At 39.0% G+C, this 17103-nt stretch overlaps 1 protein-coding gene across 5 annotated transcripts in view; it reads left to right on the forward strand.

Annotated features, from left to right (window-relative positions):
• PHACTR2 (phosphatase and actin regulator 2) overlaps positions 1–17103 on the forward strand; it is a 138117-nt gene that overhangs the window by 85817 nt on the left and 35197 nt on the right. For all 5 annotated transcript variants that reach the window (XM_040553358.1, XM_040553354.1, XM_040553357.1 and 2 more), the window contains exons 3-4: positions 10113–10193; positions 12948–13106. In XM_040553358.1, the coding sequence (XP_040409292.1) occupies positions 10113–10193; positions 12948–13106 (240 nt within the window). The remainder of the gene's footprint in view (positions 1–10112; positions 10194–12947; positions 13107–17103) is intronic.

Here is a 17103-nt window from a genome sequence, read left to right on the forward strand (position 1 = left end):
AAAATGTCCCTAATAGGCTCTTCTGAACTCTCAGGAGTACACTGTTTTATATTTTAAACCCAGCAACTGATAACAATTACAGAATGGAACTCTGTTGTTTTTCAGTGTAACTTCTAAAACATGCTATATTTACTCAGAAGGCAAAAAGAAACCATCCTATTCCTCTGGGTACCCTGTGACAACCCCGCCACAATTTCTTCTACTACTGCAATCAAAAAGTTCTCCTAAGCCTGATAACTCTTGCCTTGCTTCCAGTTTCCTTCAGCTTTCCTAGTACTTTTATCATATTTCTAGGGCAAAGTTCTTCCTAGTTAATGACTCCTGAATGTTCTACCTTTAGGGAGGTACATGGTCAGATATGCACTGAATTCTTCAGAATAATCGGTATTTTTATTACTGTATACAGACATTCCCCAAACTGTCACCACACATTACCTTGATGTTAAATTGTTAAGCCATTAAATAACAATGCGTCATTTTGCAGTCATTTTTTACAAATTTATATCTGATATATTCACGTTAAATACAGTATTTCTTACATTATGCTATCTTTAGCAGCCTCAATACAATCATACAAGCATGACATCAATTCATATAATACCAAGGCAAAACACACGTTCATATTTCTTTTACAAAAGGAGGAAATGAGGCACAAAGAAATTGAGCTCAGCATTTCCAAAAGTACCTGCTTTGTTACTTGCATATACTTAATTTGCTTGTGTTGTTTTTGATGGCTTAGTCCCTCAAGTCCTTCCACAGGTGTGAGGAATCCACAGGTACCACTGGCACTGACTTCAGATAAAGTTATTCAGGATGAAGGCATCTTAGATTGAGCACCTGAACACTGGAGATGCCTAACAGTTGATGTAATGGACAGAAAACATTAAATAATTTCAGAACTGTAATAAAAATCTGGCTTTAAAATTATGCTATAGGTTTAAATAAACAAACTCTGAGTCACAAAATGCCTTTTTCAGGTGCGGTACAGCAACACCAGTTGGTAATAAGGGATGTTACCTCTTTCCCTGAAGTTTGCTGCATTTATATGCATGAGAGCTACAGTATTGTTCGCGTTACAGCAGAATATGTTGAGCACTTTACATTGAGTCTCTGATTTTGCCCCTGTGTGCTCTCAATGCATAGCTGCATTTATTACTCTTAAGAAGGAGACAATTACTGGGAAGCAGAGTCTATCTCAACTACCTTGTAGCTAATTTTCAAGTGATACTTTGTCCTCTCAGTTATCTCAGCCATGTCTGTTTTCCACTGCCTCCTGCATAACGGCATCCGTTCTGTGATGAGTAGATCACCAACCTGATCCAGCAGAAAGCTAATACAGCAAACCATAACAAGAAGTAGTAGTTTTTCATTTTCTGCAAAGGTTACCACTTGGACTTGTGGTCTTGCATTGTGATTACTGTCAATAGAGCATACTGAAGCAGAGAGGAAACACAGAGACACTCTTTTGGAAGACTTAAAATTTAGACAACTGATTTTTTTTATTTATTTCAACTGCAGTTGTGCATCACTGCCTTTCAGATCTGGAAGCTAAAAAAATAATGTAGATTTCCTTGTCTATTTTTCCAAGGTTAGAGTTTTATTTTGTGATAAATCTTTTCTTCAAAATGAGGAGCACCAGTGTGCAAAGAGAAATCCATGAATGTTAGGAGAATTTGCACTATGAATCGTCAGAAGAGTAATAGAGTCAGTGGTGAAAGATCAATGTAGTCCATAGATCATGTAACTGGGAGCTCTTTTGGTCAATTGAATACATGACTGTATATAATTATGTATTGAAAAGTGGAAGTTAATTATCGGCACAAATGAAGTATCTCTATAAATGTTGTAGGGCATGGGAAAAGTTCAATGCAGGAGGAGGTAACAGTTAAATAATTAAAGTCCCCACTCTAAGTTCAGTCACAGAACTTTATATTTAATAGTTCTTTTTGAAAAAAGAAATCTACTAGCGCAATTGATTCGCTAGAGTGCCTAATGTATCTTGTGTTGAATATCTTCTATATAGACTTTTAAATTATCCTTACAAAAAATCATTTTTATTTCATTGTTTAGATAACATCCTGCTAGATAACCATGTAGTGTGTACCCAAGCTTTATACTGTAAATGCTGTTCTTATGTTTAATAACATAAAGTAATGTAAAACTCAGCTAGTAAAACACAAAACCATTCTAATCATCTAAATTATACAAACCACAAATTCAGTGCATGTCTTGGTGAATAGAACATGATTTTATACGCAAGTTTGGGAACTACTTATATTTTTTCATTATTTAGTAGACTGTTTTTATTTTCTCTAAAGAGTCCGTATGCTCTATTTTTAATAAGGATTTAATGATCTATCCCACTATGCTGTAAAATTTCACTAATCTGAGTGGGATTGCGCAAATATAGTGATATAGGGTATTAATTTCAGGTTTTGGAAGCTTTTGTATTCTTTTGTACATTCAGTGTATGACCAGCTTGCATTTGTAAGGTTACATGCATTTTGCCAACCATCACAGTATTTACTGCCTTTATTTTTTTTTTTTTCTGTAAAAGTGAAATTCTGGGAGTTATGTAATATCTGAATGTCTCAACTTTCACCTAAGAAATAGCAAGTCTGGTTCTCTAAGCTGGAGAAATGAAAAGAAAGTAAATCTGGATGACATGAATTGTAAGTTTTAAAAGTAAATGAAAGGTTCCCAAATTAATTTCCATCTACTTGTTATATTGGAGTTTTACCCCTTGTGGCTCTCTAAGATGTAACCTTTGGCTAGGTGAAAGTGGCACCTAATTGACCATACTGACTAATCTCTACAGAGTGAAAATTTTGAGTACATCTTCAAGGCAAATTTAGTTCATAGCCTTGTTTAGATGTTATTGTCGTTTACTCTCTTGTCTACCATCAGAACTTTTTCTTCCAAGTCTGGCTGTACTGGTCTTATGCTAGTAGCCTGTTTTGAGCTAGATACATCTTTCATTCATACTGATTGCCTACTAGTAATACTGGTAGTGCTGGCAGGAGTACACATAAGTCATTTGTGTTGACTTCCAGTGTCCTCCTGCAGTTCCTCCTCTGTCTTGGCCAGAAGCACAGATGACCTCCTCACATAATTCCATACAGAGAAATGATAGGGATAAATCATGCTGTTTCTGCAGCACTAAGGGATTGTGTCCTCAGAAATCCCAGAAACAGACAGGGTGCCAGCCCCAGCTGCATCACGAATGAGCTGTAGCTATTCAGTGCAAATCGGGTTAGCTTGCACTGAAAGCATATCTTGACGTGCCTGGGGGCTATTTTGCTGTCAGGAAACCCCAGAGCTGTAGGGAGATACTCATTTGTTTTTAAGCTCTATGTAAGGAAGGTATGGAACCACTTACGTTTGTATACGTCTTTCCTGTGAGGCTGGAATTTGAAATGAAAACTAATTTGGATTGCGTTCATCCTGCTTCAGATGGTTGTTTCAGAAAAAAAAAAAAAAAGGTTATCCTTATATTTCTTGAGGAAACAGATCCAGGGCCAGCAGAGATTAAAAAGATGCATTTACTTGGCAAGTCGCCCCTTGTTGCTGGTTAATTGACACAGCAGAAGAAACTTGCTTATCTAATATGAGAATGGGGAAAACATCCGTACAAAATAAAATTCCTACAGGAAATCCTCTTCCTCGGACAACTCAGACAGATATATTTACATTGCAGAACGGTGTGTGTACGTGTATCTCACATGCAGGAGGCTAATCTCTTGTTCTGAGACCATGGGAGACAGTATGATGGTCATTGCATGTATTGCTTATTCTCTTAACAGGGCCAAAACTTGCTAAGTATGGATGCAGCTGAAGAAAACATTTCTTCTAAGACAGAATATGGGATATTGGAAAGAATTTCTATTGGTGTAACTGGGTTTTCAGTCAGCTTTTGGAAAGGTTCTTGTTACAGATTTGACAGGGCTGTCCCATGCAGTGTGTTGACAAAATCTCATGTGCCTGTATTATGCTAGCAACTGAAAGATATTCATAAACAACAAATACCACAAACAGCAAAAAACATGGAGAACTAGATGTGATGTGGAAGTATTTGGGCCAATGTAGGAATGACGGCTGGAATTTTTTCCTTCAGCAACATATTCTCCATGCTGCATCTCAGAAAATCTGTTCTCAGGGCACTGGTTGTATACTTTCTGCCCATAGGGCTTTCAAAATTAAGTAAAATCAAACAGGAGATGGCATTATCTCAAGGGCTTCTCCCCGTTCCCTGCCTCAGTGTTTTAATATGAAGGCAAGCAAGGCAGCAGTTTATGTCTTGGCATGAAGTAGATGCCACTTCAAAGCCCCACTGTGGCGGTATGTGCAGACAGGGAGCAGTAGGCAATTTTAGCTCTTACTGGGTCAGAGAAAAATTAAAAATCGGAATTCTCTCTTGCTTCTCTTGGATGGGCAAAACTAATGACTGGAGAATATCCAGAATCTCACATTACTCTTTAAATAAGAGGATGGTTTTTTAAACTGCTTGAGGTTTGTAGCTGCTGAATGTCACTAAGACTTCTCTTTTGAGGAGGCAGTTAGGAAGTGATGGAAACTGCCTTTTGAGGTAGACTGTTATTTTGATTGGGTTTACTGTTATTTATATTGGGCTAAAAATACACGTTTGTGGGATCCCTTGGATGAGTAAAATTTACTCAGGTAAATGAGGGCTGCAGTTCAAGGCAACATAGAGTGTGATAAATTGACATGCTTTCTGTTAGTTACACCTGAAGTCAGTGGAAACTTCACTCTTGATTGCAGTAAGAGAAAGATTTTGACTCGAGATTTTTTAAATCTACTGGAGCATGATGTCTGAGAGCTAAGCTTGCCTCACCTCCAACTTCCTCAGCAGGCAAGGGTTGGTAACCAATTACACTTACAGGCAGGACTGACTCGTTTGTATAATTGATCTCAATATGCACATGTACACAGGTGGAGAAATTGCTATTTCCATTTCATTATTGCTTACTGTTATAGACAATATGTTACTGTTAATGTTGGGAAGTGTGCATATATGTAATATTTCTATATACACTAATTTATATACTTATAGATATCACAGATGCCTATAAGATTTATATATATTTATACACACAGAGACACATTATTATAGAATCACAGAACGGTTTGGGTTGGAAGGGACCTTAAACCCAGTTCCAACCACCTGCCATGTGTAGGGACACCTCCCTCCAGACCAGGTTGCCCAAAGCCCCATCCAGCCTGGCCTTCAGCACCTCCAGGGATGGGGCATCCACAGCTTCTCTGGGCAACCTCTCCCAGTGCCTCACCACCCCCGAGTAAAGAATTTATTCTGAATATCTAATCTAAACTTACACTTTTTTAGTATAAAACCATTACTCCTTATCCTACCACTATACTCCCTGACAAAGAGCCCCTCCCCAGGTTTCTTGTAGGCCCCTTTTAGGTACTGGAAGGCCGCAATGAGGTTTCCCTGGAGCCTTTTTTTCTCCAGGCTAAACATCCCCACCTTCCGCAGCTTCTCTTCATAGGAGAGGTGCTCCAGCCTTCTGGTCATCTTTGTGGCCCTCCTCTGGACTTGTTCTAGTACATGTATCTCCTTCTTGTGCTGGGGGCCCCAGAGCTGAACACAGTATCCTCAGTGGGGCCTCACAAGAGCTTATACACATATGACAGAAAAGATTTGTTTTAATAAGATCCGTTGGTCACTCAGCTTAAGGATTTCCACCTGATGGTGGTACAGATAACAGTATTTGTCATATAGTTCTTCAAGGATAGTACTAGCCTTCTGCTCCTAAGTGAGGAATAGTAATAACCTGTAAGATCAGACATTGCAGGAATGAAGATCAGGAAGAAAGACACAAAGGTGTGATTATGGGAGAAGCACATGAAAAGCGTATGGCAAGTTCTGATAGAAGAAGGAAGAGAAGAGAGTTAGGTCTGGAAACTAAAGAAGATTAAGCTCTTTCAAGTGAAGGAGAAAGACCATGATGAAGTTGTTACAGAGGTGATGAGAGGAAGGAGCATGCCAAGAGGGACAGTGGTGTAAGCACCAAACTACAGTGCTCTTCCTGTACTGAATTCAGGAGACTTAACTGTTTCAAAGGTGACAAATGGTGATACCCATCCCAGGTGGTTCAGATAGATTATAACTGTTTCTACAGTTGTCTATGGCATTAGCTCAGCAGATCACCTATGGTCATGTCTTTCTTTCTGTTGATTTTATAAATAGTCAATTCAACCAGAATTCCTATGGCTTGGGTTGTTGGTTTGTTGTTGTTGTTTGTTTGTTGTGTTTTGTTGTTTGAATTATCACAATTTTAATGTGGGAAATTATATCTGAAAATTTACCTTGAATTATACACTTATTATCGAACATGCTGACATTTATTATGACTCAATTATGCTATGGCCAAAAGTTGCCCAACTTGTATCTCACATGGGCATCAAGGAGAAGAATGTGCTCTCTTTGATTCAGTTTGGAAAAACTAACAGTTTTCTGTTCAAATTAATGTTTAGGTTGCTCCTTAAATGAGGTCAGAGCCACAGTTAAAAGGTAAGGTAAAGTTAAAAATTTAGTCAAAGAAACCATTCACTGAACACAGTGCAGTCTGTATCCTAAATGAGGCAGGGGTGGCAAAGGTAAAACATAACAAGCAAATAAGAGCTGTACCATCTGCACACTTGTCAGCCCTCATTAAAACTTTTTTTAACTTCTGAACGCTTGACTTTGTAAAGAACATTATTTTAGGAGAGTTTACTGAAATATAACAGTAGTCTAATGTGATTTGCACAACTAAATAGTTTGAGACCCTTAAAGCTCAGTGCAGTTGGGCTAGATAATCAAAATACTTGGTTGTGCAAATGTGAAATGTATTATATAGTGCAAAGACTGTAATAAGCAATAAATAATGAGTCCACCTGTCTAAACAGCAACCAGTACAGGTTCATAAGTAGACAGTCTACTCATTCCTCTTACACGAGGGTACATATTTTTGATCACTTTTATTTAAATTTAAATTCTGCCTGTTTGTAGGAATTAAAAGATATTCATAGCGAAAGCTAGTGAATTTTAAATAAATTATCTTTTCAAGCTGAATTAACTGAGCTTTATCAGTTTAAATAAAAACAACACTCGTGGCTAGCATTTTAGATGATTAAGGATTGGGGCTTAAGCTTCTTATCTGTTCATAAATTTTCTAATCTGTAAAATGGAGATAGTTATATTTAAGGGATGTCACAAGACCTATGTAATGTTAATAAAATGCTTTGAGATCTTCCAGTGGAAGTGTGAGGAGTTAACATCTTTTAATTCCATGTGACATTTTCCATGACTCTTCATTGTTTAGTTTGGTACAATTATTAATTCAGTGTTGTAGAACTGAAAAAACAAACAAACAAAAAACATCACCCTGAAAACTAGAGAGAGACATTGATGAGGGGATCAGATCCAATGTTATTGAATTTGAGGGAAAGGACGTAATTGTTTTCAACCGGTATTGGATTAAATCTCACAAAAAGAAATACATGAGAGAGCATCTGATTTCATTGTCCACAATAAAGCAGATGCAAAAAGGAAGCAGAGATGAAAAAAAGTAGGAAGTAAATTATACTTGCAAAGTTTAAATAATAATAAGGGAGTATTTATATTGCCAGTGACAAAACAGGTATAAAGTACGTGCATAAAGAGTTCATCCTTGGGGTCTGTATCAAAGGAAATTGCACTCTGCTGATAAATACACATACTTTCTGGAATGATTACAGCCCTCAGTCAGTGCCTGCCCACAGTCTTCTGGCTTTGTTGTTCCCATTCTCTTTTCCAGAAGTCTTTCTGGGAGTTGACCTACATGAAAAGCTCCTTGCTAGAATAGGGCACTTTCCTGTGTTTTGTTTGCTGTGCCAATAACTTGTGTGGCACACAGTTGCAGGATATATACCTTAAAAAGTTATGGGGGAAAACTGGAAGAACTCCTGTTTAATTTAGGAACGGAACCCAGGGCAGTCTCAACTCAGGCTGCCATACTCTCCCCCATTCCCAGCTATGCTATTCTGCCCTGACTTTTGCACCAACAGTAGTTTTTGTGAGCAGTACAGTCCAAGTAGATGCTTATCATGGTTAGGATCAATTTCCGGCATAAAGGAAGCCAAATTAAGTTGGCAGCACTGTGCTCCTACCTCTCGAGTGCCCTGCTTTATGCCCACACTCTTGTTCAACCAATTGTGCCAGGAGCCAGTTGAGGGAGTTAGACTGGCAGAAGAGCACTCCTGGTGTGTTGGTTTAAGGGACAGCTTGTTGTGGTGGCTAACTACGGGGCCAGGTCCCACTAACAGCACTGGGGAGGACAGGGGAGTGGGCAGCTGAGGGGGAGAGCTGGAACAACACTGGCATAGGTAGGTTGGCTTGTGCAGCTGTGCAGTGATGCTCGTGGGCTCCGTTTTATTTGAACACAGCAAAAGTTAGACCTTTAAGAGACAGACTTCGCAAAGTATATATAAATACAGATCTAAAACCGGCTTATATGTTCTTGAGCCAATATTGTTCTCGTTCATGAGCTCTTGATCTTACAGGAGTGTGTAACTTAAACCAGGATGGTCATAACGGTTACTACCACCAGTTCTTCCAGAAGCTGGTGTTTTTTTGGCAGGCAAATGCATCCCACATGGAGCAGTAGCTGTATACCCACATTTTGCAGTGTGAGAAATAAAACCAGTGCTGTAAATTTGAGAAGTGAAGAATCTGCTTCGTGTTCTGCTCGACCATCCCCTCCCCTGGCAGAGAAGGGGAGTGGAGAGCTGGGAGCAGCGATTCCTTTAGGTGTCTGAGCTCAGCCAGCTTGCTTGCAAGCCAGCAACCACAGCTACCTGCTGCTGGGAGAGGTGTTTGTCAACTGCTATGCACAGAGGGTAAATTTCTCAGAAGTGCCGAAATGTGGGTGAGGACTCTTGTGTGCCTCACAGTAGCACTCGCTTTGCCATATGACTGCTCACTTGAACTAGGCCAGCTCAAGTGAGATGGACAATACCTCTTGCAGCATTTAATCTACATACAGCAGTTAAACTTGCACTAGAGAGTAATTGGATTACCAGAGTGTTTGAATTAGTTGATGAGATAAATTACCCTATCCCACAGCATTAATAGGATGAAGTCCAGCACTGCTGAAGTTTTGCCGCGTGATCTCAGCTTGTGCTCCAAACATTACTTGGGTTTCGATGCCTATATGTAAACACGATCAGGATGGGTGATTAACTTTTACTAACAAAGCAATGAAAAGGAGATTTTACAACAGTGATGTTCACTGGACCACGCACCATGGTTCTATAAATCATTGCAGTGGCTTCCCAGATCACTGACCAAAATTGTACTGGTTTGGGGATGGGATGGAGTGGGGAATTACTCTATTTTGCCATCTGTAAATGCTTTTCCCTATAAAACTATTTAACATTTTCTCATGGGAAATAAACATAATAATTAAAATGTTTGATGTCACAGTCTTTTTTTTGTGTGTTGTATGCATTTTTTTTTTAAACCTAAAAACAGGATGCTGCATTTTTTTCCATGACAGCCAACCAGCCTGGATGAGAATGTTATTCCATTTTAGAACAGAACTTTCTAACTTCTGTTTAAGATTTTTTTTTTCATTTAAAACAGCTTGTATGTCACAAAGGCTACTCTGTGAGCAGCTTTGTGACTTGACTGAGGATATTGCTTGTTCTGAGCATTCTCTCCCAACAGAAAAGGTCTACAAAAACAGATGAAGGTATCTTTGGCTGACCTAATCACCCTAATTAGTGAGAAAGAGGTGCTTTTAAATATTAAATGTCTGTGCTAGGATGAGTTGAGTTTCACTCTGGAAGTACCTTTTCCTATTAACTATAAAGGAAGCCTCATGGAGTCTAGCTCAGCTGAAGACATTGGATCAGGTGATTCCCACCTTCTGTGGCTGAAGTTCAGCGAGAATGTTTCCAGAGGGTGTCCGTGAAAACCCAGGCCACTTCTCCTGCAGAGTCAGAGGAAACAATATTTCTCAGGGTTTCTCAAAAGTCTTTTTCTACATTTTTCACAAGCATCAACAAGTATGAGAATAAATCTATTCTTAACTGTGCTTTTTCTTTAGTGTTGGAAAGGAAGATTTCGACAAGACAAAGCAGAGAGGAGCTGATAAGAAGGGGAGTGCTGAAGGAAATGCCCGAGCAAGGTGATAACACATTACCTAGAAATTAGCTCCTAAGTGCTAAAAATGGATGGTAAAACCCCTATTGCATTGTTTCCGTGTAGTGTAAATAGGTGTAAGTAGAAGCTGAAAAGTGTGAAAGGTAATTTGAGCCAGCTGAATAATTAAAGTTGGAGTCAAGAGATATATGTTCTATAACTGCTCCTGGCAGGATGCACCATCTGAGTTCTGGTCACATCCTCAGGAATTTTGATGCGCCCTGTAAACAGAGATATTTTACATATCAAAAAGTACTAGTGCTGGGATCATGCAGATCCCACCACTGTCACACAGACCATATTCACAAATGGCACAAACAAGAGATTGTGAGGAAGACACCACTTGTTTCAAAACAATTTGAGGTTAATAACGGGTAACCAGGGTTTGTGCTTGGAAAAGCATGAGTAAACTATGGTCAATACCGATGCGCTAGGTCTGATTATGTTTCTGAAATGCTCCTAGTGGTATTCTTTCTAATATTCTTGAGCTTCTGTAAATCTAAATGTAATTAAAATACAAATGATTGAAATAATTATCAGTAGCTTAAAATTGAAGCATTCATCATTTTACCAAGAATTCTGTGAACTCCATGTTTTCCAAAACCAGATTTCACCTAGAAATTGTATTACTGTCTCAGCTGAAGAATTGTGCACATTGATATTTGGAAGTAAAGGATTTGTTTGTTGACATGTGACATCATTTGTATTTACAGTGTTTGTCTAATTACTAGACTATGACAACCAGCATAGCTGGCTTCTTAACTTGTCTCTGCCACTGTCTTTGACTCAAAACAAGAAATGTAAGCTCTCCGTACCTCTATTTGTCCATCTGTGAATGTGTATATTTTTTGCTACATGTTTTCTGGGCAGCTGTGTGACTTTATTGACTGATGGTTGCAAATTTCATTTAGACTGTTGGGACACTTAATGAAATGTGTTACTTGATCATTAGTGTCCTTGACCTGCTATTCCACCCTTAAAAGGGGATGGTACTTTGTATCCCTTACAGAGGCTGTATCGTCCCATTGGCTCAGAACAAAGTGAGAGAAGGATGTAACAGTGAACAAATTTCACTCCTTCCTTCCCTCTTAAGAAGGCCATCAGTCCAGTCTGTGCTGCCTTCATCACATTGTGCTTCATGTGTGATGAAAATGATAATCTTTAAGGAGCAGTTTGAAGGAATATATGTTTGGTTTGATTGAATCTCTAAAAACAGAGATATAGGACAGATTATGGGTTGAATCTCTAAAAACAGAGATATAGGACAGTTGGCAGTTGGGCAGTGAAGCAAGTTGGAAGGAATAACTACAGAGATGAAACCTAGATGAAGAAACGACACGTAGTATTGAAATGTAAGAGGTAAGAAATGTGAAGAAGTGACAGTTTCTCAAGGGATGAAGAAGAAGGAGGTGGAAAGCGTCAAGGGCGTAGACGAGATGTTTGCAGAACGTGAATAAAGTGGGAGTGTTACAAGCGGAGGCAGAAAGGTCAGAGTGGATTTATGAACATCTGGAAGGAAAAAACTGACACTGAATGTTGCAGTCAGGTAAGAGGGAAGCCTTGCATAAATAGCAGCTATAGTGAATGAGACGAGGTTAAGAAGGCAGAACTTAGTTTTTACACATTGTTTGTACACATCAAGTTAAAGTTAGTGTGTAGGTGAAAATGAAACCATCAGCTTAACCCACTGAGCAGCCTAAGGGGTAAGAGAGAATCTGCATAATTGTATTGAAATGAGGGAACTGCCAAAATCCAAGTCTGACAGCATACAGCAATGAAGAAGAGGAGACAAAGAACCATGATTAATGAAGAAACAACAGGAGGAACCAGAAGAGATGCCAGGTAAAGTTGCATAATTTTTGAATGGATGGCAAGAGCACCTTATAGGATGAAGGCAATCATCTATGTGAACTGCAGGTGAGGTGTGGGCAACATAAAGATAACAAATCTGAGAAATGACCAGAGAAGAAAATCAGCAGAGATTTTAAAATGCGTGGAATAGAGAACAGAAATCAGGGAATAGAGAAAGCTGTGAGCCAGCAAGAGTACGTAGCATTTTTCAGGAATATAGACACAAATAAGGACAAGAAAGATTTTTTTTTTCATGAGAAAAAAGCAAACATAGCTGGGGTAGTCCAGGTAAGTGAGTAAAATATCATCAGAGCTGGGAAAGAATTGGGCTTGCAAAATTCAATAACAGTATGTGATATGATACAGGAGGACCGTACCTTGGTTCTTAAGATTGGATATTTACTTATTAATAATAAAGTCACATTCATTAGCTGGGCACTCATATTCTGAGAATTCCTGCCTGATTTACCTTCTGGGATGCACCATAGTAGTCCTGCAACTCTACCCCATAACTGTCCAGATTTGGGACCTATGGAAACATAGTGCAGCTACATTGTGTTACACGCACACGTTTCTTAGCTGCATAAGCCATGATGTGGGGAGGAAGAGTATGGGATGCTAATGTGTATTGAGTTCACACCCCAAGATGGAGTCATGAAGATAGATCTGGAAAGTAGGCCTGCTGCAGCAGAGGTATCCACCCAAAGACCTGGCAGCCTACAGAGGTCCTTAGTTACTTTTCAGAGCGTATTTACAGCCTGTTTTACATTTCAGTAAATCTTTCTTCTTTGCTTCCGTGGAAACTTGAAAGCAGAGAGACGTTGTGTGTTGTCAATGGGTGCTAAGCAAGTAGTTAATTTAGACAATGGCTTTTTCATTTTCATTTCAGATGGTGATGTAACAGTAAATTTTGAAACTTCAAATGGACACACCATAGCCATTGGTGAAGAAACCATACAGGAAGAAAACATAGTAAAAGCCAGTGGAGATAATGGTACTTTATCAGAGAAAGCTACTGCATTGGAAGGAAAAAAAGAAGATCAAAAAGGTAAATGAACATATTTATCACAAATTTTTTTTCACCTGCTTAAAATATTAACATGTTCTTCCATTAACACTAACATGCTGTGAGTTCTGTTCTGCAACAAGGATGCCAGCAGAACCTGCCGAGAAGATAGACTTGTGAAACATCAGTATTTCATCACTGGTAGGCACGCTTTTTACTGTGGATATAGTAAGGTAATGAAGAGAAGCATGGTCTGCGCATGAAAATACATGCAGAGATGTTTGATTTCTAAATTCCCTGTGAGCATTTCCTTGAAGCTGAGGGCAAGCTCTGGTTTCTGGTTTTCCTTTTGTGAAAGAAGACACTAAGTGCATATGCATCACCTTGCAATATCATTGCAGAAGTGGCTTGTGGCTTAAATGTTCAAGTGTGTTTAAGCTACTTAAAAACCATGTGTCATTTTGAAAATAACTTCAGCAGCTCATTCCCAGTGGTTTTCATTACATCCTGAACACTTGTATTCCAAGTTCTTCAGAAATATTCAAGGGAATATATTGCTACTGCAAAATGAACCTAGGTCATTTATGGAAAATGTACTTTATGACCCTAGGATTTTTAAAAATAAAACGCACGTAATACTGCTAATATTTATTATGCACTAAATCCTAAGGTCCTTATTAATTTTGTTACCGTTATTCAGATTCACCTTGGTAAAGGAGCTTGACTGAATAAAGAAAAGGTAAACGCTAAGGTGGAATCACAAGGGTTTGGACTGCTTATAAACTTCTTTCTCTAGCATCTTGAATACTGGACCACTTCTTTTCCGTAATCCCCCCCAAAAAAGCATTCTTAAATGTTATTCCATTTATTGGATTTTTCTACAGGAAAGAGCAAGGATACAAAAGACCAAGAACTTCATGGCTGGCTGTTAGACTGAGCAGTCTTTCCAATGTTTTCTAGTAACTTCTACCTAGTGATGAATGAGCCTCTGGAGGTTGAGAGGGCCAGTTCAACAACAATTTGAATTCTTCTCTGAACTATGTAAATCACTTAACTATGTAAAAAGTGGCTGGATATCTAAGCAGAACTGCCTTTCTTATGAGATTTCTAGTACTTCCTGTCTCCCAACAAGCCAGAAATACATGATTAGCTTTTTTCATGACATTTAAATACATCTATCTTTTGATGCCAACTAGAACCAGATGTATATTGGGTCAGGAAAAAAGAGTTGCAAAAGCCATGGAAAACTCCTTTAAAATGGTTCAGGTTAACTTTGGGGTTAGATCAGATCACTTATTATTTTATGCATCCCTAAATACAGCCTTCTGGAACTGTCAAATTTTGGAAGTTTTCCTAAGGTGCTTTTTTTTTTTTTTTGTAGAAATACACATTTCTAAAATCCCATTTCTGAAATCCCATCTAGCTGACTCTGCAGAATGTAGAACCCTAATGAAAAGGGGAAAGTTCAGTATCTATTTCAAACACGTTATTACACTCTGCACACCCTATATATTGCGCTAACCTTAAAGAAATTTGAAATGATTGCTGTACAGGAGTAGGCTTGGTGCCAAAGAATATATAACTATCCCTCCAGTCCCTTCATACTACATTAAGCAAGAAGGTGAGCCTGTCTGTTGAACTCAATGTAAGAGTAAGGACCACAGAGTAATCTCATCTAGCAGATTAATCCTCGGTGCTTGTTTATAGCAGGTGCCATAAGCATGCGTTGCAGCTACAGCCACTGGCAGAGTGAGAAATGACCTGCTGATGGTTTGATATTTATTTGATTATATATTGATATTTATCTGCCATCTTACAGAGCATCAAAACCAGAGCTGCACCAGGACTGCAGGAATACCTAGGGTGGTGTACTCTGCTCAGACCATAAAACATGCTCCCATTTCACATCACAATCCTCTGTCAGAGAACGGAGATGGGTGGAATGAATGCCATATATGAATACCAGACTGCCACAAAAAATGGATTCTAGTTCATCTTTATAGAGGCTGATGTTAGGCTTTTTAGAGTCATGAACTCTTCTTGTTCGTAAATCTTAAAAGAAGTTATATACACTTTGCATGTTTATAAGACCTGAAGACAGGATTAATTCCTGCTGTTTAGTAGCTCGCTATGCTGCAGTTCAAACTCCTGCCAAAGGAAAATGTTCCTAAAAATGCATCTCAGCCCCTGAAAGCTATGAGGTTATTTTAAAACTCTTCTATGAAATTGTGGTGGTTTTTACTTGGTCTCTAGTTCAAGTGGGTCTTGAAAATGAACTTCCAATATAAATATGATAGCTGCTGACACTGGAAGTTTAAAAAGGGTGACATGCATGGTGATCAAGTGATGAGAGTTGGCAGCAATGCGTAAAAGAATGGGGAATATGTTAGGGGTTAAGTTAAGTTACAGAAAAAAAGCTGTTTCAGCATGAGCCACGGAAATGCAGTGTCAACAGGGCAAATGATAGGCTCAGCCACACAGCACGGAAACAAATTAAGCGGAAGGGTATAAAGAAAAAGCCTGAAAGCTGATCCCTGTGCTGCCAGACAGCTCTACAAACCTTGCACCCCTCTGCTGCTTGTCAGCTTGCAGGTGCCTTTCATATTTGGGGAAAAAAATCCCTTTGGAAATTTCATAGTGTAACTATTACTGTTTGTAGTAATGATATGTCAGTCATCCGATGGGATGTTTAAAAGGAAATTTCTGCTTTATGGCAGGATAATAAGAAGCTGGTGACAGTTTTACAAAAACAGGTAATTGAGTGATAAAACTTAGCAGAGAAACCAGACCCTGGATCTTTTTTTCTAGATCATTTATTCATATTATACATGCACCGGCTTGAATTCTGAATTACTATTTTTTTTCCTGTTCTCACTAAAAGTCTCTAGTATCATTTGTCTTTTGCAGAAAACACAAAAGTTAAACTGTAGCCTTTCTCTGTGAGCACCCTGGAAGGGATGCAGAGCAGCAAGTGGACAGGCAGCGTGCCAAAGTACCTGCTGGTTGTCTGGCCAGCAGTCTGGACCATGCTGTCATGCCAGGGCTCCTGACCTCTGGCACATCTGCAGCCCCTGCAGACTCCAGTGCTCCAGGTTCACAGTGGGGTATGGGCATCGCATATGGGATCCAAAGAGGCTTTCTGCCTCCTGTCCTCTGCAACAGTGGTGGAGAAGAGCAAAAGCAACATCAGTAGAATAGATGTCAAAATTGTAGCTGTTGTAGGTACAGGGACATAGCATGATGATACAGCATACTTGCTGCACATTTTAAAACTCCTGGTACTGTGTCAGAGCTCCTTTTCTCCTTCTTATCCTCCCAGGATGTCTCTGGCATTCAGACATATCAGAGAACACTGAGTTTGTATCTGAGTTCTGTTTGTAATTTTTTTTTTATCATGGGAAGCTAAATATATTTTCAAGATTCTGGTAGATAATTTCACATCTCATTGTTACCTTGGAGTTGAAGAAGTGAAAGGTTCAGTAACCATTAGTAAGATATGGCCTGGAAAAAAGTAAGAAGAAGTTTCATTTTGCATACCATCAGTCAGGTATGTGTGATAGAACTCTGATAAATAACTGCACTGCAGGAAGCCAGAGCGCCTTTGTGGGTGCTGTGGGTGTTGTGGGAGACATGAAGCATAAGCTTCTGAAATGTTCCTATACCATTTATAGCAGACCTGAGATCCTCTTAGGACCTCCTCTCATGTGTTTCAGTGAAGGAAACAATTTGTTGTCCTGTTTTCAAATGAATTCATAGGATCCATGTGTATAATGCTTTTCCCCCACCAGATAACTCATCCTGAGAGCTAGCAAACATTCAGGTCATAGTATGTTGGGTTCAGAGGTTCTTTCCCCTACACTTTATCAGCTGTCTCTTAACTCTGCCTTTAAATTTAGTCTTTTGTTTTTCTGATGGATAAACAGAAAAGGAAAAAGGGAATCACAAGCTCTGGTCTTATGAGTATGCATGCTTGCTGACCAGCACTGTAGTTTGCGTACAAGGGAATGTTCTTCAAACTAAAATTTTCTAGGTTCTTTTT

Source organism: Cygnus olor, chromosome 3 (assembly GCF_009769625.2).
Source record: "Cygnus olor isolate bCygOlo1 chromosome 3, bCygOlo1.pri.v2, whole genome shotgun sequence".
Classification (NCBI taxonomy): Eukaryota; Metazoa; Chordata; class Aves; order Anseriformes; family Anatidae; genus Cygnus; species Cygnus olor.